The 27,000-nt window shown below is 36.5% G+C and overlaps 2 protein-coding genes across 2 annotated transcripts in view; both read right to left on the bottom strand.

Moving 5' to 3' along the window:
- Positions 1–314: 314 nt before the first annotated feature.
- Positions 315–3,812, bottom strand: LOC113049257 (uncharacterized). The gene is made up of 4 exons (XM_026211438.1): positions 3,373–3,812; positions 2,914–2,944; positions 1,828–1,899; positions 315–1,727 (listed from the first exon to the last, which is right to left on the bottom strand). Exons 1-4 carry the CDS (start codon positions 3,472–3,474, stop codon positions 1,297–1,299), a joined length of 636 nt encoding a protein of 211 aa, XP_026067223.1. The 5' UTR covers positions 3,475–3,812; the 3' UTR covers positions 315–1,296.
- A 3,975-nt stretch (positions 3,813–7,787) lies between these two features.
- Positions 7,788–27,000, bottom strand: part of LOC113049256 (multiple epidermal growth factor-like domains protein 9) — a 68,191-nt gene continuing 48,978 nt past the window's right edge. Inside the window, exons 4-6 of the mRNA XM_026211436.1 lie at positions 19,993–20,142; positions 11,805–12,074; positions 7,788–9,920 (exon numbers count right to left, since the gene is read on the bottom strand). Coding sequence (XP_026067221.1) covers positions 9,493–9,920; positions 11,805–12,074; positions 19,993–20,142 — 848 coding nt within the window. The 3' untranslated portion in view covers positions 7,788–9,492. The remainder of the gene's footprint in view (positions 9,921–11,804; positions 12,075–19,992; positions 20,143–27,000) is intronic.

Below are 27,000 nucleotides of genomic sequence, written 5' to 3'. Positions count from 1 at the left end.
AAGGCTACATACACGATATCTGAGGCATGCAGAGGGAAAACATATTACTTTATTTATAATTATTATTTTAAATAAAAATATTACAAATTACATAAATATAATATTGTTTGCATATTTGAGAACATTAAAAAAAAGTAGTCAATTGAAATCACAAAGTGTGAACGATTACCCTGTTAGTTACGACACAAGTAAGGGCTTAGCTGTGAAAGAACAAACACTTTCATACAGAAAAAAATAAAAAAATAATTGCATTTGGTCTCTTATTTAAAAAAATATGCTTAAGACTTAGCCAGCAGGTCTGAGTCATCTGAATACAAAAAAGTATGCATCATCATAAATGGTATTTTCCTGATTGAAAAAAAATACTGGTTTTGAAAAAGAAACTTTCCCACTCGCTGGAAAAGAAAAACACTTATTAAAACAGCTGATGTGGTTCAGATTCAAATGGCATGTTTGACTGATTGGATTAGTGTAACTAGTGGTATTTTTTTATGTAGAACCCCCCCCCCACCCCTAGTCACCTCCATAAGAAATATAAATTCCATGACTTCCGTGTATGAACAAATAAATGCTTCTTTGGCTGGAGAAATCTGCTTATAGATAAAACTGGCTCCACATTTCAAGAACTTTGAAAAATGCTGGCACATATTTATACAATAAAATATTGCTAGCTTTTGATACAATCATCATTTATATCAAGCACTGATACTAGAAAAAGATAGGTCGTTATGAGGTTTTTACATTCAGCTGTCGATGATTAAAAACTACGATTATATTTACAGGAAGATGCATTTCACTGAAAAAATACCCACTTGCTCCAAATTAACTTACTGTTGTTTAGTAAAAAATGTGTTTGTTTTGCAGGCACTTATGACATGTTTTATGTACGTAATACATGAAAATCTTCAAAGTCAATGCTCATTAACAGTATATCGTGCCCTTTTTCATCTTGACTCATAAAAAAACTGAAACAAAACAAACCTAACTCATATATCTGTTGAGAGGAAAATGTGTCATGCTTCTGAGAAGATCATGAGATGTGATCTTCATATTTCGAAAGGAAGAAGAAAAACACCAAGAAAGTATCACAACCCCCCACGCAATCCTTGTTAATGTCAGCGAGCATTTCCTAGTACAACAGCTGGAAAATCTCAGGTGTTCTAGCAGCTGATCTTGAGACCGCATTCTTCCGAAATGTCACATTTAAAGCTAACAAGAATATAAGAACAACCGCCATTGTAAAAACTGGACATGGATCTGGTTTGCACCTGGAAAGCCAATAGCTTCTGCAACAATCTACCAGTTGTCTGCCCATTTTATGATAGTGATGAAGCTGGAAAAGGGTTGTGGTTTGCAGTTTACAAATTCACTCGGAAATACTCTCACTGATAACTGGCTTTTTGGCTGCATCTTCATCAGAAGGAAAGTGTTGAGCTTGGCGTCCTGAAGATCGGAGTCAATCACCACCTGAGTGTCTTGTGCGGCTGCAAATAGCTGCTCCTCCCCATCAGAAGTGAAATACACTAAAATCTTGAGTTCTACAGTAGAGTCGGTGATCTTCTGTGGGTCCAGTTGAAAGTTAACTTGTATGTAGACCAGGTAGACCCCTTTCTCTCGAACGATCATCGACATCTTGGTGTGGTCCAGAACACTCTCATTCTTATTCCTGTATCCGTGCCACTCATCCTCCCAGATCAAGTAATCATTTGTCTGATTGTAACCCCGAGCTTGAAGAAATCAAACATGTTAGCAAGAAGTTTCATTATAGCATCACAGGTTTATATTAAGTTATGTCATTCATTTAGAAACAAATTTGTGGACAATCACCTTTCAAAAGCCAGTGTTCCTGAGAGATTGGATGATCATACTTTCTAGAGAACATACTTTCTATTATAGAGCCTGTGAGATTAGAAAAGAAAAACAAAGTTAGGATCTCCAAGGTTTCCAACGCAGAAGAAATGCTGGTTACAAATGACAAATAACATTTTTGTATGACTAAACATGTAATTCACATCTAGCAGACCACAAAAATGCATGACAACATAACAGAGAGAGAAACTCGGCTCCCCACCCAAACATTCTCACAGCAGACTCCCACTAACACACACGCAAAATAAAAAGCACCACTGGCTCAGTTGGGCTATACATTACCATTACCATTGTAGTAACCACATGTACTATACTACAGTTAAACTAGAATTAATTAGAATGGAGATTCTTCAAACAGTAGAGCTTTCAGGACCTTTCTACCATTTGCAGAAGCCTAGTTTTCTTTTTATATTAGTCGAGGTATCAATTTGAATGGTTTATTTCGCTGACAACAAAACACGCGGTGAAGCCTATCTATGTTTAAATCATTCTCAGTTTTCTTAGCTACTTGTGAATGGTTATTGATGTCAAATTATAACCTTTATATAACCTTAATATTGTGGCTTAACACAGGCCACGCGTTTTTAAATGGGGTTTCGAACGCTTTATTTAGTAACGACAAAATTCAAATGACAAGTTAGTCAGAACGTGTAGTTTCAACATGAGTCGCATTCGGTGAGGAGGTTACCGTAGTAACAGAATTCTTAAGTATCTTTTTTTTTTTTAAATATATAACAAATTCTCAAGTATTATTCGTTTTACAACTTTTCCGCCAAATTTCCACTTGCGCCCATCACAAGGACATTCTAAAACGCTGGACGTGGCTTAATGGACTAATACAGTGACATAAAGAGGACAAAGTCAAAATACACCGAACTAAAATACACACTAACCATATACAACCTAAAAAGATGCACTTAGATTTATCAGATAGAATACAGTTATAAACAAAATGTAGCGTGAAGGAAAATAGAAATATATGCCGCGAACAGTCGCTGACAAAATACACAGTATTTACACATGATATAAATAGGTATAACTTACCATTCACGATGCTAATTCTGCAACCAGACACCTGTTGGAGTTACAGTAAGACATGTGTCAGTCACTTCAAGAGTAGACAGGCTGCACAGAAACAGAGCCTACGTAAAGAGATCGCATAAATGCATTCATTCGTTGTTTACAAACACGCCCTCTGCAATATGAGATCCATGAATTAGCTATCCTCATAAAATGCTGGAGAAAGCTCTAATATGGAAAACAAGGAAGTACTTCACTGCCCTGTGTCTACCTAGCCTAGCCTAAGTTAACTGAGGATAGGATTTTTTTTTTTCATAAAAATGTTAAAACCGAATATTTACTAGAATGGTAAACTATCTTACTATACTTTTATTCAATCAAATCATATACAGAATCATTAACACCGGGTCATTTTATTGTAAAAGATAACAATTTCTAGATGAAGAATCTGACATTCTGAGGCTGCAGATCAGTTACATTTACCTTCGACATGAAGACATACGTCAAGCACGACGCGATTAAAATAAAGCCCAAAGCTATCGATGTCCAGATAATATGCGCCCTGTTTGCCCGCGCTGTATCCATTCCTGCTCCTCAAGAAGTTGAAATAACTGCAGTCTCACACAAGAATGCCTTTTTACCGGATGAAGTCGGCTGTAATCAGATAGGCTACGAGTCTCTCCCACGCGTTCAACGGTGCGCTATTAAGTCCACATCACCTGTGGGTAAGATCAGGGTGGATGCGAACATGATAACAGAAAACTCATAGCTTTCACTTTGTAACGCATGCTTTTAAACACCCCCCCTCCTGCTCCGATATCTTGTAATCTGAGCCAACATCTTGTTTCATTTGATTTATTAGCACGGTTTGTAATTTCAATCTTTTATCATAATTTCAATCTTTTATCAATACTATAACAAGGTCAAGTGATTGGTGGATGGAGAACAGTCGTGTGTTTTAAAAGACAGAAGTTTAAATCTTTAATCTAAAAAGGTCCTAAAGAGCCACAATGAAAGGAAATCTTAAAGGGGCAGTTCACCAAGAAAAAAAATCATTTAGTCGTAATTTACTTTAAGAACGTGATTTAAAACAACGAAAGAAGATATCAAGTCTCTAATGGTTGCAATAATTACTGTAAAAATAACAAAGTAGTCTTCTTGTGGAATAAATCCCAAATCCTCCAGAGCAGCCACATGGTAGCAATTTTGTGAGGATTGTGTTGCAGTTTAACAATGAAGTAATCATTTGTCTGAATCAGATCATCTAGTGATTTGTCATAAGTTTAAAAAGTTTTTAATGTTTCATTCATGGTTCTCAAATAAAACTCATTGAATCATTTGATGATCTAATTACAGGCTATGCATCAGCAACTGGAAGCAAACTATTAACCTTCAAAGCTACATAATGTAAAAATCACTAAGCAGCTAGTGAGGACAGTAGAAAGTAGCATTCATTTATCAAAATGATAAAAAAAAGTATTATTCAAAAAAATTGCGTTTAGTGTTAAATTATAATTAACTGTGACCAAACCTCACACTTTACCTAATCTGTTAATGGAATTAGCTATTTTCCCAAAGTTAACAGTGACAGTACAATGTCACAAAGTAGCAGTTAAAATAGAAAGTTTGTAGCTGTTGTTTAAAGTCCCTATTATCGACTACAAATTCAACTGTTCCTCACACAAAGCCATCACATGTCTTCACAAGACCTAAAGCGTGATTTTGCATCTTTTTTCAGTCTACATCATCACTGCCATTGCACTGAAACCACTGACCAAGAAATTCCTCCACATTTCTCCTTTTGTATTCTGCAAAATAAAGTGTGACAGGTTTGGAACAACATGTATAAATGGTGACAGAATTAGATTTTTTTTGGGTGAACTATCTCTTTAAGTGTGAACCTAGACCTCAAGTACTTAATAGACCACCCATCTGGTATTTTCCCACAATGTTGACTGGAAGTCATAAGAAATATCTGTAATCAATCATGCAAACAAGGTCACCACATGTATATATGTGTGCTCCCGTCGGGTGTGGGTGTTAGCAGAAGCATCAGCAAAAATCGCTACGCACTGTGCATTTTAAGGTTTTGGTGGCGCTTTAGGGACATTCAGTCTGTTTGTGAGCATCTCACTTTTGATTCAGACACAGATTATGTTTTTCCAGTTATGTTTACACACATATATACTTTTATATGACTCATTTTTATCGGTTACTCTATTTACAGAACTCAAGTTAAATTTCCAAAAGAGGGCAGTTTCCCAGATGATATCAAAGTAAGTAAAAGAAAATGCCCTCAAATGTCTTCCATTTCGAAGGCCTACATGGCTCAGTGATGCCACAGTGACATCAGATTCCACTCGTCAGCACTCGATTGGCTAAATGCTGTTGATTTCCGCCATCATGTGCTCTGATTAATTTAAATGTCTCGGGATTTTTGATGTGCAATAACGATTCACACATCTGTTTTGTCATTACTGATTACTTGAGCAAAGTAACCGACTTGTTTGATTTTAGAGAACAATCCGAGGGCGATGATTTCAGGCTAAAGTGCAGAATTAGAGCAGCGAGGCTGTGTTGGTTAGATTGACATATCCTGCTAATATCAGAGCTTGATATTCTAATAAATGGTTTATTTTCTCTGTCACTACAGGGTTTGTGGGATTGAAGGATGATCTCGACAAGAACCTCAACATCTCTGTCATGACAACGGTATTTCCAGGTAGGCAATAGAGACATACGAAAGACTCTCACTACTACAGCAGTTAGTTTCCACTTGAAATGCTCTCCATTAGCAAAATGGAAAAATGCAGTGTTAACTGGGACGGGAGATAAGTGAAAACCAGTCGTGTTTTCAATCACAACCACAGCCAGTCTGCATTGTGTTCACAATATCGCGAAACATAATCAACATTATCATCATATTTCTGTATGACACGTCAAGCCTTTTTTATACGAGGGAGCGGGTGACAAATGCAGGGGTGTACTAATGTGTACAATAACACCTCTTTTATGGTTTCAAGAGTGCATTTCTCCATTGTTTCTGTGAAAAATGACTAACAATGAGGTAAGAGTTTAAGAACATGCTAAATGTTAATTACATGTAAAATCTTTTATCTGTTGGTATTTAACAAAATTTTTTTACAGTAGTCAAAGCGGTCTCTTTTTGCTCTCGTCCTTTCTCAGTTGATATGCTGTATAAGCTGTAACCAAAGGTTGAGCATTACCAATGAAATTACAGAATTGCACATTAGTCCCGCCCACTGACGAGCGTTCAACAGCTTTCATTTGGTTTTGACCAGGCTTTATACGAACGGCTACAATAATTCTTGGTTCTGTTTTAATTCACAGCAAATGACTTTTTTGCTTCTTTATAGATGTTCATTTATTTCAAGAGGATGCTTTTTATTTGCTTTGAAGGAAAAATGAATAAATTTAAAGCACGTACTTAGTATGACTTAAAAAAAGTGACTCAGATTCGGTGATATTTGTATTATGACCCCTTAATAGATACCCAGAAGCTGTGGGCGATTGCAGGAATACTCCCCAGCTATCTACCTCTGACCTTTAAGAAGGGTACATTTAGGTAGGTGGGGGGCTTCTATAGCTTTTGGATTGTTTTTCAGGATAGAGCAAAAGCAAATCATTCATCTCAGAACAAAAGTAATGATATAGAAATGGTGTCATCCAGTATCTGTGATCAAACATGCACTCTGTACATTAGAACTATTAAAGAAGATTGCAGTATGACTCAAAGACAAGCAACCTGGGGGCAGCCACTACCAAGTACAGACTTAGATCACATTTTTGGAATGTTTTTTAGAAACTGTGCATGGGATTCTAAACACAGAACTCCTTTTGTGGCACTTATTGCTAACAATCTTTGCTCAATAGAAATTGACAAGATCATACAAGAACAAAAACCATTTATAAAGCTCAGCTATTGAATGGCATGTCAGCATATTGCTGAAACTCAAACGTGCTATCTAAGGGAGGAGGGCTATGAATATTTGAAATGATGCAATAAAAGATGTTAAAACATATTAGAAAACAAAACCTTTGAAGTCAGGCAATTACTTGATCTTACATCACGATTTTTACACAGATGATGCCATCAGAAACACATGGTCTAGATGAAAGTGATGATTATACTGAACAGAAAAAAAGAAACTGATCTGAGCAATATAGTTTACTGTACATAAAAGTAAGGAGTTATGCTTTAACCTTTGCTTGATATTTGTGGGCTCACCAAAGGAACTCTGCAAACTGAAGTATTTACAGATGACTTTGGGATGTACATAATGAGGTCATAGTTCTCTAGAGTATGTAAAAATGCATCTGGTATCATTTAATTTAGTTTCTTTAAAATGATATCACCTTAATGTCATTAATGCAAAATACTTATGCTCACGCATTTGGACAAATGCAGTTTGGTTAGTTTGGTTTGAAAAACAAAATAATATAGATAATGAATAATTAATAGATACATCTGAATGACGTCATAGTAAAATGGTCTGTTTTTTTAGTTGTAGGGATGCCATAATAGAAATCAGACTGAATGAGTTTGCACAGTTCTACTTCAGGTTACGATAAATAATGATGTCTGAAATGTACACCTACTTCATGGAATTATTAGACAATAGCTACATGAATTCGACATATTATTAAATCAAATAATAAAAACATAATTCGCTCTGGCCCAAAATAAAACCATACTTGTTTCCATACAATTGAAATGTGTTACAGTGTCCACCAGTTGCCTAGTAACACATAAATATAAAATGTTTGCATCCAACATAAAATAGTGAAATGTAACATTTATTCTATTGAACGCACTACGCACCAGCTGGTCAGGAAACAGATTGATGATATTATAATTATAATAATGAAAGCACATGTTATAGGAAAACCGACTTTTATTGAATTTCTTTTTTCTTTTTTACAGAGTTAGTTGTGAATGTGGTGCACCATGCATAATGCACAAAAAACATATGCAAGATTAAAACACCATTACGACATCAGTCTCTCTGTGTGCACATGTGTATGCTAGTCACAGAAACAGGACTCACTGTCATATGTACCAATACAATAGCAGCCTCCTCATGACAACCATTCTGTACATCTAATATTTACAAAGTTTTGTACCAACACACCTCTGATAAAGACAGCTTCAGGATGGTGAAAGTAGGGAGAGAGCTAAAAGTAAATGTCCCAAGAGTCATCTGACGTACAATCACAGATGAACTATTGCTCTTGTCTTCAAGTACAGGGAATCGCCTATGCAGAACAGACTCATTTATACACACCCCATGTGTTATTTTACTGACTGACATGACGTTTTGTACTCTTTTATCCAATTCCAAAAATAATAATATATTACCTCTCTCAGAACCCACATACACCCACACAGTCAATCATGTGCACTTATTCATCACTGAACCAGTTGCTCAACTTGTTTTAGCCTGTGCTACACAAATGGCAGTGATTGATTACTGTCCAGTATGGCTGTAGGACCCATCAAGCATTATTGCTCACCTTATCATATATATTCCCCCCCTCTGCGACTCACACAAACAAACCCTAAACCATAAATACAAGAGAGAGAGGTTCGTCTAAATAAATTAACCAAACTTAAACTCTCCCAGTCTGACAAGTTGTGTCAAGTCCACACAACAAGGCATGGCACCTTTAACAGGTCGCCAATGATGAGTCACTAAGGAAAAGCGGACTAAGTAGAAAATTCCTGGAAAATAAATAAAACTAGTACAATTCTATACACCATGAAACAGTCTTATAAATCCACTTTGCCGTTGTAAAACCATGACGAGAATAAGTCAGGCTCTCTCTATCTGAGGCTGACACACAGATCCTCTTTGGCCTTATAAAAACAAATCATCCCTTCGTGCAATTTGCTTTGACAAGAAAGCACCTGCCGGAAAGAAAAATGCAAAAGAATGCAGAAAAAAATCAGCCTCTGCCATTTAGCATGTACGCCAGGCGCCCCCTGAAGTCCTGCACCTGTAATAGCATGGAAGAAGCGACACACACTCACATAGAAAAAAAACAACAAAATAAAACGTTTGTTAAAAAAACAAGGTCCACTCTGTGCATTTGAAATAGCATTTACAAAGGGAACGTGAGAATGGACATAACTGCAAGTATGCAAATAATGTTAATAAGCAGATGCATTTGATTGATCTATCCACGTGTGATAAAACATCATGCATGTCTCATTGTCGCTGTATTAATACTCAGTCAGACATGCTCCATTGTCTAGTACTCTGTCACACATTAGTGAATTAGTCTCTGCATCTCTTCTTCAAAGCAAGGCAACATGTTTCAGCTGGGAATTGGCCAAGGCCTTCAACAAGGCAGGATGTTTAACTTGGCTTTTCAGCTTTCAGTTCCTTATTCATTACTTTGTCTTCTTGCTCTGAAGTGCTTGTGTGAGTGTTTGCATTATGTCCAGTGGGAAAACCTTGTCCGTGGTCCATCAGCATAAAATGAACAAATAAATCAGGGGTCCACATATCCATAGGTCCACTCTGCCAAACCTCAGGCCAGCACTGACGTAGCAAGCCAGGTTCTGTGAACGAACATCAGTTAGACCTTATACAAACTACCAGGACCGGTTAAAGCAAGTTGTCCATTGCCCATGTCACTAACTTCATCTTCTAAAAGCCCCGATACATCTGCGTTCGGAATGCTGTCATGATAGCTGTTGAAGCTAATGTTGTCCTCCTTCAGCTCGATGGTCCAGAATGGGGCGTTCAGCTTACGGTTCTGGTATTCTCTGTAAGTGTACACACCACCTACCACTGCTAAGAGAGCAATGACAACTATGATGATGACAGCCAGGACAATGATGTTGAACTGGTTCCATGGAAGCGGAGACACTGTGGTGGTGGAGCTGCCCAGGCTGCTCAGCAGAGTTGTGGAGAAGGTGGTGAAGTGTGCTGTTGCATTGGGGCTGGAGGTCATGGTGGTGTAGTGAAACCAGTGGGTAGTGGATGAAGGAGTAGTGTGGACAACTAGGGACAGGGTAAGAGAGAGAGAGAAGAACAGTTTGAGACAGCATGCATCATATCCAAATGAATTAAATTCTGATTAAACTCCAGTGACTGTCCAGTGATATTACTGTACTGCTGCAGAATATCATTTGTGAATTTGAGTTTACTGAATGCAATGGGGAAAAAAAAAACTTTTTAGCATGATTTGCTAAGAAAATGAGATTGTGGGCTGCATGCAGATAACCAAATTAAGCTTTGATCTGAACAATAAGCAAATTATTATTATACTTTTTTAATCATTAAAAAAAATACAAAAAAAGTTACTTCTTTGAATCAGTCTGAATGAACATCTGACTCACTCAAAACAGAGTTATTATTGAACTGTGAGTTATCATCATGTGGAAAACCGATAGAGAGAGAGTGCAAAAAAAGAGTAAAGGATATGAAGAAAAAGAGTAAGAGGAAGGGAATGAAAAAGGGTGAGAGCAGCAAAACAGTACCATGTGGAGCCCTGATCTAGTGTAATGTAGAGAACAGATGCTGCATACTGGTAGAAGGTACACAGGAAGAAGCGATTCCATCTGTTCAGTAGAACAGACAAAGTCAGACCATACGCAGTGAAAACCTACCTCACAAAACATGTAAGGTTCATCATCATCGTTATTTTAGTTATGTACTATTAAAGTATTCATTCATATTTTTCCTATTAGCTTCAAGTTTTATATTTTCAGATCTTATTTTTAGTTCATGTTTTAATAATTGTATGTGCTTTAGTCATGTTTATAAAAATATTTTTTTAGTTTTCATTTTAGGTAGTTGCCAAGGCAATTTATTTTTGTAATACATTTTTAAAAATAAAAGTATTATTATTATTATTTTAAATATATATATTTTATTTTATGACAGCTGGAATTTTTAATTACCAAAAAACGGAAAAGTTTGAGTTTCGTTTTATGTTAAGAATAACAACACTTTATCAGAGACATTTCAGCCATTGTTGGAAAGTCAGTACCGAAAGTCATAATGTTGTCTTTTGGAGCTCCATTACTGCAGCTCCCTCTATAATGGAACGTTATCAGTGAGCGGGAACATGGGTGTTCTGTAGCAGCAGAACATCTGGAGCAGAGCTCAGACAGGCCAGAAGAGAAGGAGTTATTATTGTTGGCTGAGTGGAAAAATTGAAGAACAGTGAGTGAGGATCTGGCAAACTTACTGGAGTGATAAATCACTCTTTTCTTCCTTTCTCTTTCATATATTCACCCTGAGGTCCAAGCTTACTGTTTGGCAGCCTGAGTCAGCCTGCCTGTGGGAATGTACGGCCTGTCCTTTTTACAGTATGCCACTGATAGAATCAGCAGTGTACACAGACGGATGTTCTGAGTCAGAACTGGGTCATTCTACAACACATCATCTCTCCCCCTCTCTAAAAACCACAGTCAAATAACATGCAAATCACTTTCCAATCACCACTTAAAATAGTCGTTTAAATATATTAATATCAAAAGTTCAGGTCTTTCCTGTTCAACACGGTCTATAGCGTATGACTGGATAACATCAGCATGATGCATTTAATATGTTGCAATTTCGTAAGTGAATCACAACCGAAACTACACCAAATGCATGAGAAAGCGACTCAGTGTGTCCACGAGAAAGAGTTAATCAGTGGAATCAGTTTCAACCTCTCGATTGGTTCACTTCACTTTTCTTCGGTTCTGAAGTGCACTGACAAAGGATGGTTTCAGAGTCACAGCTTTAACTGAACTGTTGAAAGTTATATGAATGTACGTAATAAAAAAAGAATGCGAAGTACAGACGCAATAATGCGAATGGAAAAAATATATCAATAAATGATACCCAACTGCAGGTAAAAAAATCACTAGAAGCTTTACTACTGCAGGCTCTCACCTTTAGGAGTGCAGTTCCTGGCGAGCGCGTCCCTTGTGAAGCCTTCTGCGCAGCGTTCGCAGTGTGGCCCCGTAGTGTTGTTGATGCAGCTCAGGCAGTGGCCCGTGTCCGGGTCACAGATCCGAGGGGAAATGCGGGGGTCTCCGTTCCCGCTGCAGTTACAGGGAAGGCAGATGCTGTCGGCGTTGTAGAAGCCATCACTACACTGCTCACAGTTGGGACCCTGGTATTCTGGCTTGCACTGGACACAGAAAGGCTGGCCACTTGAGTCTAAACACATAAAGAGACAAAAGAAGTTTAAGGTTATAGACTTGATTCACTCAGTCAAAATAGAATGGATTACAAAGCAGACAGCTTCTTAGTACAGCACAGGGTATTTTCAGTAAAATAACCAAAATACTTCAGCTATGACACAGGCATCTGAACATGTTTCATTTGGCCACGAGATGGCAGAAGCTTTCTAAAGATGTTGAGGGCAGTGTGAGGAGAAACTGAAGTCTTCGTTTATATTAGCCTATATTCAGTTGTCAGATGAACTTTTAACCTCCAATCATTTTGTAAATGTTATCACAAAGTTTTTTTTCCTTTGCATTTGATAGCAGACCAAGTACTCAAACAACAGGCAAATCTGGCCTAAGAAAAGGGCTGATGATTTCGTAAGATTAAATAAAAAAAAGTGAAGACACTCTTCCTCATGCACACAAAGAAATAAACTACTGCCTAAAGTCTTCAAAAGTACATTTCCTTCAAAACCTGCTTTTCTGGAGGATGACTGCAGATAAACAGATAAACATTTAGTCTGATAACAACTGATGTTTGTCACGTAATAGAGTGGAATAAAAAAATGAGTATATGCATACTGTAAATTTCATTTTTCCATTTCTAGTGCAGCTAACTAAAACACTACAATGTTACATTTTTCTGTATTCCTTGGATAGAAATGTCACATGAAGGGTTGATGCTGAAAGTAGATGTTCAGTATATAGTGTGACCTGCCACTGCAATTAAAATGCTTGCAACCAGATATGATATCATAAAACCAGCATGATGATTAAATGACAACTATATATAGTATATAGTGCATTGTATGTGTTTTCTAAAGTACTTGCAATTGCAATGCAACCGACAAGATTATTTTCAAGAGCAATATCACATTGTGGGACATTTCATTTTCTGACACTAAAGAAATTAGTTGTCATCTAGTGCTCATAAGAAGCGATTACATTCTGTGGAGAAAAAAAGAAGAGATGATCCAGAGGAGACCCTTTTTTAAAATCATTAATGAGCACAGCAGCCTCAACTAAACATGTTTTTCTCTCACTCTCTTTCTTTTGGCAGAAATAATTGGCATGGCCAGACAGAGTCTGTAAACTTTTTTTTTTTTGCATTTTCTTCACTGATTTTTTTTCTTCTTCAGGGAGAATTTGAAGTTGCTCTCCTAAAAGCATATTTTTCCAGGATCCTTTGATGAATAGAAAAGTTTAAAAGAGCAGCATTTTTGTTGGTCATCTTTTGTAAAATTATAAGTAATTAATTTAATGCATCTTTGCCGAATAAAAGTATTAATTTCTTTAAACGAAAATTGTACTGACTGCAGAATTAAAAATGACTGACTGCTAAAACTAGTAGTGTATAACATTTTGAATGACAGGATGGCTTTGCAATCACTGACAGCCCTGTTTCACCAGTGCATCTCTAAACAATAACAGTTAAGGACATGAATGCAAGATTCAAAGGGGACTGTTCCTCCATAAAAAGCAACAACAAAAAAATATGGTGCCCATTCAAATATAGATGGAAAAATACATGAGTTCAGAACTAGAGAAGGAACCGATTTTATAACCTGGCCCAATGAAGCAGAGGTAAAAGTAAAAGAAAAAGTAAAAGGTAGGAACTGAGGAGGAGGAGGAGGAGGAAAGAAGAAAGGTACAGTTAAAGCAAAATTATGTTGAGCCATACAAAAATAGAGAGAGAGAGAGACGCAATAAGACAGACTGTACGCAGTACCTGCTGTGAATCAAGTATATCTAGCAGAGAGGCAATTTGTGTGTTACATACAGAGTGAGGCAGTGAATCAGGGGGCTCTATGACGCTCCTATCTCCTTTTGCCCAGACTCAGCACATGCATATGGCCAACAGCAAGATATAAAACCCAAACCTCCAGGCAGTGATGTAGATCCAGGGAATATTACACTAGAAGGACCAATTTTCCACATTTCTCAAGCATGAGGGCAATAACCATCATGGTAAGATAATGACACAATGAAAGGATGGAGAGAGGCAGAAAAAAAGCCCATTTAGATATATATCCTTACAACAGTAAAAGCAAAATCACGTTGGGACAAAGAGCTTGAGCTCCTCTGAGCTCTTTGAACTTGAAATGATAATTTCACTACAGAACATTCACACAAATTAAAAGAACAAGAGAATGAAAGAACAAAGAGAAACAGAAAAAAGCTGAGCTGTTGGTGGACAGAGTGAAATCAATATAAACACACACAGAGACTTCTTTCGTTTGGTCTCACCTGTATGTGTTTATTCTGGAAAGTCGTTTTCCGCTTCATTTGGTGACAGCAAACTTGACAAAAAAATTCAGGAGTGCTTAGCAGTATATATGTCCCAACATGTTGGAGCATACAAAGATTTCCGGCGACACAAAAGATGTGCTTACTCATGTAGCTGCGACTCGGACTCGTGACAAAAATGTATGAATTGAGCCTAGTCAATGTTTAACCATTTCATAATTGTATCGCTGGCAGAAGCTTCCGTAGTGTGCTGACTTTAACCTTGTTGCTTTTTCAGCGTCATGAGCGTACACACAGACGCACGCAACGTTTGACGCACTGAGCTCAAACAGGTATGGACATGCTCAAGGGCTTCAGTCGTTCCAACAGTTTTTACACTTCCTGACCACAGTAAGACAAGTAAAAACTCACAAAAGAAATACACACCGAAGATACAGTGAAGAATAAAGAGTGTATAATGTACCATAATATAATACAGTAACAAACTTAAATGGAGAGTAAACGAGTCAAATTAGTTATCTGCATTCTACACTACATATACAGTACAAATATATGAAGATTTCCAGTCTTAATCTTTTAACAACTTGCTACATGTTTCACCCTCTCAAACTCTATCGCAAGGGTGGACATGAAGAAAATAGCAGTGGCAAACAGCAGACATTTCACAGACTGCTGAATCAAAGTCAAAATGATAGCAACTGACACGGCATGGCAGATAACAAGCCAACCAGTGCTAGGTCATTTCCAATGCAAATTCAGCCAGCATATGCAAATCAAACATGCATTTCACTAACGAAATTGAGCATTGGCAAGGAGAGCAGAGAGACTCTGTTCTAAAGGTTCCACTTGTGAAGAAAAAAGACATTCCAAATTGCTGGAGAAATATCAGCTGAGAATCTAAACTACACTCACATGCCAGTTTAATGCTACAGTGACTGTGTAGCTTTTAGCAGCTTTCTGCTAAATCACTGTAGTGTACCATTTGCCATGATAACTTAACTTAAAAATGACTATTAAAGGGTGTGTTATATAGGCTTATATAAGTTTTTATATACATAACAAAAGCATAACTTTTTGATTTTTTTTGTTTTGTTTTGTGTTAAGAAGATGCATGCTATTTTGCTATGAATTTATTAATGCTACTTGAATGTATAATGGCAGATATGAGAGGTTCATCTGTGCCTGTCAATTTTGCTCTACCTACAGGGTAACACTAAATCGTGTGTTTTTGGAAACCTCAAGGGTTCTGATTTAACAAGGCACAACAGAAAGTGTAAAGGCCATCTCGTAGTAACAACAGGAGGTGCTAATAAGGACTTTTTCACTGTTCAGGACAATTAATTCACTCAGTCAGTGAGACAGCATACAGTACGTTTGTTAAATCAGACAGTGCTATATGGACAAACAGAATTACTGAAGCAAAGCAAATCCAGCTATATAGAGAGATCAAATAACTGACCTCAGAGTGTTTCCACTACACGACCTGAATTCAGAAAAGCAACTTCAAAATCTTTTACATGCTGATGCATAGACTGCATAAAAATAAAATAAAAACTACTTCAGATACTGCAGCATTCCAGTGAAACTACAAGACACAATGGCTGCTGTATGACACCTATCTACTGTGTGTATCACTGCACCCATGGAGGCCCTTATCCTTCTGACAATATAATGACAATGCATCCTCAGAACATTTATTTAGTTATTTTTTATGTTGTAGCCATTTTATAGAAACGTTTAGGCACTCAAGGTCATACTGTATCGTAAACATAATCATAGCCTCTTTGCTTAAAAAAAAAAAAAAGTAAGTGCAGAGCAAGGAATATTTTAAAATGTAATTTATTCCTGTGATGCAAAGCTGCATTTTCAGTGCCAGTCTTTCTTCACTCTTCAGTGTCACTTGATCCTTCAGAAATCATTCTAATATGCTGATTTTATGTTTACTAAACATTTCTTGTTATCACGATTAAAAACAGTTGTGCTACTCATATTTTGATGAAAACAGGGATAGTTTTTCCCCACAGGATTTCCACTTATTTGAAATCTAAATCTTTTGTAAAGCATTTATTAATTTCTTATCTCTCTGAGGATATTAAAACTGTATCTACACATTATAGTGAAATTTTCTATGGCAGGCTGGCTTACACAAAAACACAATCCTTTTAATACTATACTGTATGTGGCACCATGGGAAAGAAACAAACTAGCATATTTACACTCAACATTGAACACTGGCATGAGAGTTTGCTGTGATGAGATCTAAGCAAAGAGCTTCTGGCTGTGAGTGCTGAGAGATGCATCCAGACTGTAGATGACCACGGACACAATGAGAGGAAGAGAGAAAGAGTCCCTGAGCACCGGTCGGACGGTGACTAAAACTGGACTACATAAGTCAAACAGGGGTTGTGTTATGAGTGGTCTTCTGGTCCCACTCTCACACTAATACTGAATATTGGGTGTTTGATTTCACAGCTGTGCTTTACATTTGATCTTTTAAATGATGATATCACACCATCCCAGAGCAGAAACCTGTAGTGTTAATAATTACACTGATCCTATCTTTATGATGAGGGCAATTAAAACATCAGATGAAAACTTGATAAAAGAACCATTCTGGCTTTGATCCATCACATAAATCTTAAAAGAGCAGTATAATGTTTGCCAAGACACAGCTTCAAATCTTGCATTTGGGTTATGGCACTGGCACTCATTATACAGTAGCAGTTTGTTCTTCAAAAACACAGCTACAGTAGGACAGGAAGCGTGCAAACGGGTGCAACTGCTCACCTAGAGCTACATCAGTCTCTCAAATGCTGAGACTTGAACCAGCAACCCTTCAATAACAGCAGCAGAGCTAATGCCTCCCATGGTGAAATATCAGATGTAAACTAATGATCTAAGCCATGTGCTCTGCTCTTGTGCTGACCTTTACAGCAGCACATGCGTGAATTAATCACTTTTGTCCTCTTGCTGGTGCTTGACATTACGATATATTTCCATTGTTTAGATCCTAGTAAAACACAGTTCCCCCAGTAAGCACTACAGAGACATCCAGTGAGCCTGCAGTGTAATATAGAGGCCGGCTGATGGTATTTTCAGTCTTCAGGGAGTTATGTTAATAAAAGTGTGGCCTTGATGAGTAAATGAGGAATTCATTTAACACTGGCGTGCTCCCCTGTACCTCATCAGGCTGCATCATCAGGGATTTACAGGCAGAATAAAATAAGGTCTGTCGTCTAATCAGCCACTGTCCTGACTGTGCTGGTTATTAGCATTCATTACCATAATCACTAATCCTCAAAGGCTGAACCTGTAGTTCCCATTTCAGTGTGGGCCGCTTTTGGGATACAGGCATGATAAACACGCTCTCTTTTTTCACACGGTTTTCTCATTACAAGAAGCCTTACTTTTTGATTGAGGAGTCAAGCCACATTAATTATTCATTAGCTAAGTTTTGTCAGAGGATGTATAATCTCCAAATGTTGTTTATTAGTTGCTACTCCTAATCAACAGCAGACACACTGGAAAAGAGGGAGAGGTAGAAAGTGCTCTGGCAAGGCATGCTGGCTTGCTCTTAAATCACATGTAAGAGCCCAAATACAGCTTCTATTATATGTGTGCTTTGAGTTATGCTGATGAGCCATACATATAACTGGGAACCAACTGACAATTCTAAAATGTATATATATTTTCTAAATGATTTCTAGTTTACTTGATTAAGAAAGGCTCTATCAGGAAGAAAAATTTATGTTCTCCAGTTGCAAACAGTGCTAATTCAGTTGCAATGCTAAATACACACCAAGAGCTAAGATGAAATTGTTTACACAGCTGTACTTCTATTTAGTAGAATAAGACAACAATGGTTGTGCAAATATGAATGGTTAAGATATTACATGCTACGTGCTGTTGAATACTTATATCTGATTGGCTGACGAATGTTCTAAGGTGTGAAATTATTTTCAGGGAAAAGCATGGTTAAAGTAGTTAAAGGCAGGTCTTGACCATATTACATGTCCATATCACTTCACCTAATGAATTCAGTTATTCCAAAAATCTGTGCAGCCTAAAACAGTGAAACCAAAACCACAACGACATGGCCAAATAAATAAATATAGTGAACTATCTAAATATAGTAAAGCGTTTTAAGGACTAGAACCTGCCGAATGTCTTGAAATACAATATATACGATAACCGTAGAATAAGTGGAATAATTGATTTAGGTCCATTAAATGATATATTGATATATAATAATGTACTCCGCTTCGCATTATGGCCACATCACCACCTCGGGTGTGCATTATTTTATAATAATACGGCCAATTATACGGTCAATTATTCTTTACCTGTCATCTTGGATAACAGTTGTCTGAAAAACTGTTATATTTTGCAAGTTTTGTAAAAAAAAAAAAAAAAATTATATATATATATATATATATATATATATATATATATATATATATATATATATATATATATATATTTTTTTTTTTTTTTTTTTTTACAAAACTTGCAAAATTACAAAATATAAAAAAATACAACTTACAAATAACTAAATTAACAAATTATTATTAAGAATTTGTATTTCACATTCTGTTTTATAAAGTGTTTTCTAAGTAAATGAATGTTTCTTTAGCGTTTAATCAACATATCAGAATGATTTCTGAAGGATCACGTGACTGGAATAACTGCTGCTGAAAATGTAGCTTTGCCATAACAGAAATAAATGACATTTTAAAATATACTAAAACAGAAAACTTGGTATACTGTTTAGTGTATTTTTGATTAAATAAATTGGTAAATAAATAAAGCCTTGGTTAGGAAAAAAAATCTTACCAAGACCAAATTTTGAGTGGTAGTTAATAATAGTAATAAAATAAATCTTAGTTTTAATTTTTATTTTTTTCATCTAAAAATAAATTTTATAATCTTTAAAAATAATCTTTACTAAAATAAAATAAAAAATAAAATTTTGATAGTAATTCTTATAGTGCATGTTATAATGTTTCTCCTGTTACACAAAACAGCAGCTACACTGTATGGCTGCATTTGTGATGTACACCACTGTATTATCTGGGAACACTGAACACACACCTGCCCTTTTGCTGGTCCATGTGGTATTTATCCATTGTCAGGTCCTACCTTACATCAGCTTGCAAGGCTGCAAGAACATTGCTGCAGTCAGCAAACCCAGGAACCCCTCCACACACCATTTCCTCACAAACATGGCAAATAAAATCAGCCTAGAGAGACAGAGCACTGCAGGACTGTTTAAAACACTTTCTGAATAAGACACCAGAAACTCCCCCATTCATTCACGCCTTTACAGTACATTTCATAAACATATCCTGTGAGGGTTTAGTTCAGAGTGGAGGCCCATAGAGGAGAGAAAAAAAGTTTCCAGTTTCACTTTCACTTAAAATAATCCTCTCTTCTCTTAAAAGTCTCAGTCCACCCACCCAGAAATTCAGACAGCAGTAGCTTGGCCAGAATGATGCAAGACACATAATCCAAAACAGATGAGAGCGGGGTACTCCACGTATCCCAGATGTGGAAATCTCCTCTGAATTTCCTACAGCAGTGGCCAATAAGAGCTTGATAATAAAGTTAGCAGGCTATGCTATCGTGGGCTACACAAGCCTGACGTGCATGTGGGAAGGACTCACCGAGCTCACAGCTGCCTGTGGAGGTGACGCTGGAGCAGGGGCAGGGGATGCAGGGCTCTGCCACAGGAGAACCAGGCCTTCGGTAGAAATTATACCTGCACTTTTCACAACTGGATCCTTCGGTGTTGCCTTGGCAGTTCTCACATTTGCCTGAAAGAACAGGGGGAGGGAGAAAGGGTTGAGTAAACAGACACACAGCTGTGACTGACAGGACTTTGGTCCAGTAAGGTTGAAGAGAGGGAAACCAAGTTTAAACAAGGTAGACATAACAAACCTGGTTATATTAAAAAATAAAATTTTGAAATCAAGCAAACCTATACATCTAGTGAGCGTGCAAGACTGCAAAACATGAAAAATAGGAAAGAACTTCCTCAGACCCTCCCAGAGCATGTGTAAACTTTAAAACACTAAAAGGGAGCTGTGAAAACACATTAAAACTTTAATGAGTTTTTTTGTATGTGCCAATGATATTCAAGTGAACTCTTTACGGGTTCAGTGGTTTGAAGGGCTTTTATTTAATTGATTTGAAATGGTGTTTGAAAGCCAAGTATAGAGGGAACATTTCAACAAGCGATTGCATAATCACAGAGGAAGTACGAGAAACCACACACACACACACACACGCATTGCATGGCATTCCTCTGATTATTATGCAACAAGCTCAACCTAACATGTGCATCAATAGTGCAGTTTCTAATTGGGAAAAGTGACCAGAGGTGATGAATGAGTCATGATTTCCTTCTTGGAACCTGAGAGAAAAAGCAAATACACTATACAGGAATAAATGAGCGGGATGAAACGGCAGAAGAAAGACTGAGTGAGGATTGAGGTGTTGTTCTGGAGCTGGAACAGGATCTAACAGCATTTTCACATGTGACAGTGATCCTCTGATTCACATGCTGATGAACACCTGTGCTACTGATGTCCAAAATAGATTTCTCTGTTGTACAGCAACCTTCTTGTTCTTGCTGTTCTTTTATCCCTTTTTTTTTTAAACAAAGCAACACTTCTGGCCCAAATCCTGTACATAAAATATGTCTTAATGTCACTTTATTAGATATCAAACTACTAAAAAGAAATACAACAAAATATGATTACTTGTGCAGCTCTACTTTATACATTTAGCAGATGCTTTTATCCAAAACAACTTACAATTGAGGAGCATAAGCAATTCATCACATTCATACATTTTTAATTGCGGCATCAATGTCCAAATACGTTTTGGGACCGCTGCAGTGCTCAGTAAGCAATTACCTCAGATAGAGAAAGATTAATGACACAAATTAACCAAGCAACAGTCAAAATTAAAGAAAAACTGCATTGCACAGGTGTAGGCAGCAACACTAGAAATCAGCTGACTATGAGTTTCTGTACAGCTGTCATCATCATGAACATTTACGCTCGTTTGATCATCTCTGCATGATAAAGAATGCAGCCTTTGTGTTTTTGCACAAGATGACAATATCTGAACTGACTGACTTCATCACATCAGACACAACAATATCATAGACAGTCAGGCAACGAGGTGACTTATTTTTCTTCAGGATCATTTGTCTCATCTGCCACTTGCTGTGCAGTCAAAATATAAATTACTTTTCACAAATACGCTGCATAACCAATGTAGATTTTAGTTTTTCCTGAAGAAATGAGTGAGTGATGCTTGGCTGTTCGAAACTCAACAACACAATGCCATTGTTCAAAAATCATTTTCTAATATATTTTTGTTCCAAGACACAAGTCTAACCTCACTAAGATTTTGTATTATTCCTGTCTGCAGTACAAACATTCTGTGTGCCACTTCCTTAAAAAGTAGTACAAACATGTTGTGCATGAATTCTCTATCTAATCGTTTTAACATATTCAATCATTCAATTTATTTAATGAAATATGATCAGCATCGCACATATGTAGCTAGACATTCTAAAGAGAGTCACACACCGGACGAGAATAAAAGTGCCACGTCTTTAATATTCAAACACATTGTTTTCTAGGAGTGTATGCACACCGGCGGCACCATTCGGTGTCTGTACGCGGAGCCCAGCTACGACACACGGCGCTGTTCAAATTCAGAGCGACATCTGCATAATTTTGTATTAAATAACATCATATTTGTTTCAAATCGTTGTTTTACATTATACCAAAATACCACTGCTGCAAAATACTACTTACAGTTGTATAGCTTTAATAAAATGTAAACATATATAATTAAATGTATAATAAACAGAGTCCTTTTAATATTTTATTTTTTTCTCTTGATACATTTTTACATACGCAAAATATTTTTCTTTTCATTAAGCAAACAAATCACTATTGGCTATTAATCACTATTAGCTATAGCATAAGAAATGTTGAAATTGCTTATAATACTACAAAACAATGCTAATAATTGATGAATAGCAATCTAGCTTAATATGAATTCTAATGAAAATCTGAGATTAAATTATAACACAGATTATTTTCATTAATTACCGTTCAAAACTCAGATTTAAAATATTAATAATAAATGAAGTTAAAACTCACTCATCTTGCTGCTCAGAATCTGATTAGAAATTGAACTCGTGAGTATAGAATGTGCGCGTCCGGTGTGCGATACCTTGAGTTGTCCTAGATGCGTCGCCGCACTTCTCGTCCAGTGTGCGACCCTCTTAAGACATACACATATTATTGTCATCCGTTTCTTTTACAGCAGGACATAGCCTCTCCCCACGAAACCAGGTATGATTTCAACCAAGGTTGTTCTTTCTCTTCATCTAAACATCTTTTGGAGTTCTATGTAGAACTTTTCCTTGAAACTAAATGCATTTTAAAAGCGATGTACAAACACGACTAACTTGATTTCAGAAAACACCACTAATTAAGAGTATAAATAACTTTTAAACAATGTAATTATTTAAAGTTACTTGAATTAATCTCAAAATATACACAAATATCAGATAAAATCACAATATCCTGGGTCAGTGGATGACTTTAAGCATCTGTCCATCTATTGACACAAGGCAAGAGCCTGAAAATCTTCAGGGATGAAAGCAGAAACATATTCCTAAAGAACAAGATAAAGCAAACACTACAGAGCTCCAATTCAGGGCTGTAAGCACACAGATCAAAGAGGCTGTGTATCCTTGTTTGAAAAGATGGGCTGCTGTCAGACCCACTCAACTGTGTGTGTGTGACTATGTGTTTTTCCACTGGCTCTCCAGGGCCAGACAGTAAAGCAGGAGCAGGATCATTAGTGTTCAAATGCTGTTCCCTGTATTGAAGAAGGATGTGTGTCCACAGATGAAGCCTTATGCAAACAATCCCCCTGGTCCAGCTCTAACTCCTCTTTCGTTTCATAACAGGAGACTGACACAGGGGTCAGAGGGAGCAAGGGCAGAAAGTCAGGAAAACAATCAATGATAAAGTATTTACATTAACACGATAGCTGAATCAGATGAATTATCATGAACAGAATATATGCAATGTTTCCTACAGTGTTTTGCAGCCTTAATAAACCAACAATACTATTAAAATACAATTTATTATAATAAAACCTATTTGTGGATGTGTATCTTTAACTAAAAACCACACACATTTAGTCAGTGTGTCAGATGATAAATAGTAATTGCTCTCACAGACTGAGCATGTAGTTTGACTGATTCAAAGTCATTTGTTTCGTCTTTTTGACTGGCTGATCATTTAACTGGCTCATAGCTGGTGGTTTGTGAATCATACATACTACACTGGTTGCAGTGTAGCAAGCAAAGACAATACAATAGAAAGAGTGTTATCGGTTTATTGCTTTGTATTGTTGTGTGCGATCTGGTCGGTTTTATCTCATCACACTCAATTAAGCCTGAAAACTGTCAACTTAGCTCAAATACAACTTCTTCGGCAGTTGCAGCACTGTTACTGAATAGACGGACAGGATACACTGGTGAAATAAAGCTGTTAATATACAGTGTGAGTCCACAAATCACCATTATGACGCTGGCTAGGAAATCACTGAACTCGGAGGAGGAATAATGAGCCGCATTAATGAGTTTGAGTGTCGGTGTATGCATGAGTGTGATTATGAAGACAAGTGTGAGAAAATCAAACACATGCATAGCCTGTAAATAAGTAAAAGTTTGTTTGCTTGTTTATTTCTTTCTTAACGCCATTCCAGCATTTATGGCTATGTTCATGTTGAGAACCAGTTACACAAGTCAATCCATACACAAGTCTTGTCTTTACACACACGTCCGGGACAATTTAGAATGTTCAATTAACCTAATTAACCTAAGAACACGTGCCTGGACTGAACACCTTTAATGGGTCAGATTAAAGAAATCGGAAAAACACGGAGCAAAAGCAATGCACATGTGAAATTACCCAAGTGTAGTTCATTGTCTGACAGTGAAATTGGATAGACTGGGTCTAAAACTATTAAATTGTTTTTGGTAATTGAAATAAAGCTGAAATAAAATGTTGTACATTTATTAAAACCATATTATTACACTACAAACTTACCTTTAAAAAACTAAAACGAAAATGGGAAATCCTACCTCTGCAATTAACTGAAATAAATGTAAGTTTAAGAACTGATATACATAAAACCAAAACTTAAATAAACATCAATTAAAGCGATATATAAATAAATAAAAACAAAAAAGCCTAAATGACAAAAACACAACAAAAATAAACAAAAAAATAACTCAAAATATAATAAAATAAGCAAATTCAAAACATCAATAAATATTATGATATTTACAGTATACAAAAATAACAATAAGTCAAAATCAAAACAAACAATAAGACAAAGTATTACACATAACACATTCAATTCAATAGTAAAGCTCTTGCACAGACCAAAGAGTGAAGGTTATCCATAGACAGGGTTTTAGATAAATCAATAGCAATGGGCAAAATACTCTGAAATGCTTCACAGTCCTGAAGCAAGGACACAATCACTCTTCAAGTCTAACTGGGATTGTCTGAAGATCTCAAGAGGTGTAATGTTGGATTATTGCAGTGGAGCAAATGAATGTCAATCACAATACAATGAATTGCATGAATGATTATGTCGAAAGCAATGTTAAGGTCCAGAAAAGATTTTAGAGTTCACAGACAACAAAAAGATCTTTAAAGACTCTTAGAAGAGCAGACTCTATACTGCGACATGCACTGAAAACTAAAAAAAAAAATATATATATTTTTTTACTGTTTGAAAGTGAAAATGTGTTTTGGAATGAATGGAATTGAATGGGTCAACACTGTAGTTACAAGCTGTATGGAATAATTTCACTGATCAGGCAGCTATTGATTGAACTAAACACAGCTTTGTTTGAAAACTTAGTGAGAGAAGTACAGGCCACACCTGCTAGATTTAGTCAGCACAGAAAGTCCTCATGTTTGAGAGGTCTGTAGATAAATGCACAAAGCCTGAGCTCGACTGTTCAACTTAAATCTAAAAAAAATTTCAACATATAATCAACAGCATTTGTTACAATTTTAAAAGCCTTGTGGTTAATCCCCCAACTTCACCAGAAGACCTGAGGGAGCTAAAAATATAAATGTTTATCATGCTGTTGACAAATGTGACCCTGGACCACAAAACCAGTCATAAAGGTATTTTTTGTTTTTTAAATTACGATGTATACATCATCTGAAAGCTGTATAAATATTTTTTACAGACAATACTTGACTGAGATACAACTATTTGAAAATCTGGAATCTGAGTGTGCAAAAAATCTATATTGAGAAAATCGCCTTTAAATTTGTCCAAATTAAGTTCTTAGCAATGCATATTATTACCAATCAAAAATCAAGTTTTGATATATTTACAGTAGAAAATTACAAAATATCTTCATTGAAAATGATCTTTACTTAATATCCTATTAATTTTTGGCATAAAAGAAAAATCAATCATTTTGACCCATACAATGTATTTTTGGCTATCGCTACAAATATACCCCAGTGACTTACTGTAAAGCCCTATTCGGACGGGACTAGCTTTACAGGGGGTCGTTAGAGAAATCTGCGTTTCACAGGCGTACTTGGTGATTTTAATCCCGTCTGAATCTGCCACGTCTGTGTTTTTCTCACACAACCTCTGTGATAATTCCAGAGCAAATTACCTACCGTTTTTCAGCAAACTCAGTGAAGATTAGAAAACTAATCCCGTCCGAATGCGAATGTCTGTGATTGCGGGTGATATTTTATTTCACAACGCGTTTCCTTGTGTGTTTTGGCCAACGTGAATTACCGTAGATAATCTTACCGCGCGGATGTTTGATATATTTGCTTAGCGGCAAATAAATTATAATAAAAAAATAATACAAATAATAAAATCAAGTGCAAGATCGCGTAAACTGTTAATACCGGCTATTGTAATATCAGCATCAGGTAAGATTACTCACGTTCATTTATGCACTCAGTTACATAATGTTTTAATTACATTTAATAAAAAAAAAAAGAAGGAAAACAAGTTAAACTAAAGGAATCACACATTAACATGGTTTTGTTATACTAGCCATTTAGTATTTATTGTGTAATAATACTAATGGCAATCATTCTGAATGAATGCAATGCACGCATACAGAGCGCGTGATCTGTGACGCCCAGATGCACAAATCAGACCCTCCCACCTCTGTAATAAACACGGAGATACTAGTCCCGTCCGAATTGGTACATGAAAATCACAGACGTCAGGTGGTAAGAATCAAAACTCAAACGTAGTTTAGAAAACTAGTCCCGTCCGAATAGTGCTTAAGACTGGTTTTGTGGTCCTGGGTCACAAATGCCATATCAAATACAACTAGCAGTGAATGCTTTTTGCATCGCAGTGAACAGGAAAGTGATTTTGAATTTTGAAGATGAAACATCTGCTGCTGAAATGTAAATTGAATGCACCAATGTACTGACAATGGCTGATCTGAGAAACCAGGCAGGAAACAGGATTATTTCAGGTCTAAAGGGTGTAACAAGATGAAATGTTTAAGCTAAGAATGATGAGCAGAAAAGACCAAAGAGAGACAAGATACACATTCA

This window comes from Carassius auratus, chromosome 30 (genome assembly GCF_003368295.1).
Source record: "Carassius auratus strain Wakin chromosome 30, ASM336829v1, whole genome shotgun sequence".
Taxonomy (NCBI): domain Eukaryota; kingdom Metazoa; phylum Chordata; class Actinopteri; order Cypriniformes; family Cyprinidae; genus Carassius; species Carassius auratus.
The sequence above is the reverse complement of the archived record's forward strand: the minus strand, read 5'-3'. Positions and strand labels throughout refer to the sequence as shown.

Bases quoted from the DNA above. Each gene is read 5' to 3' on its own strand.
- LOC113049257 (XM_026211438.1), bottom strand. From the start codon at position 3,474: ATGGATACAGCGCGGGCAAACAGGGCGCATATTATCTGGACATCGATA. The intron at 2,945-3,372 runs GTAAATGTAACT...TAACTCCAACAG, and splicing joins CGTATGTCTTCATGTCGAAG to GTGTCTGGTTGCAGAATTAG. The intron at 1,728-1,827 runs GTGATTGTCCAC...GATTTCTTCAAG, and splicing joins GGAACACTGGCTTTTGAAAG to CTCGGGGTTACAATCAGACA.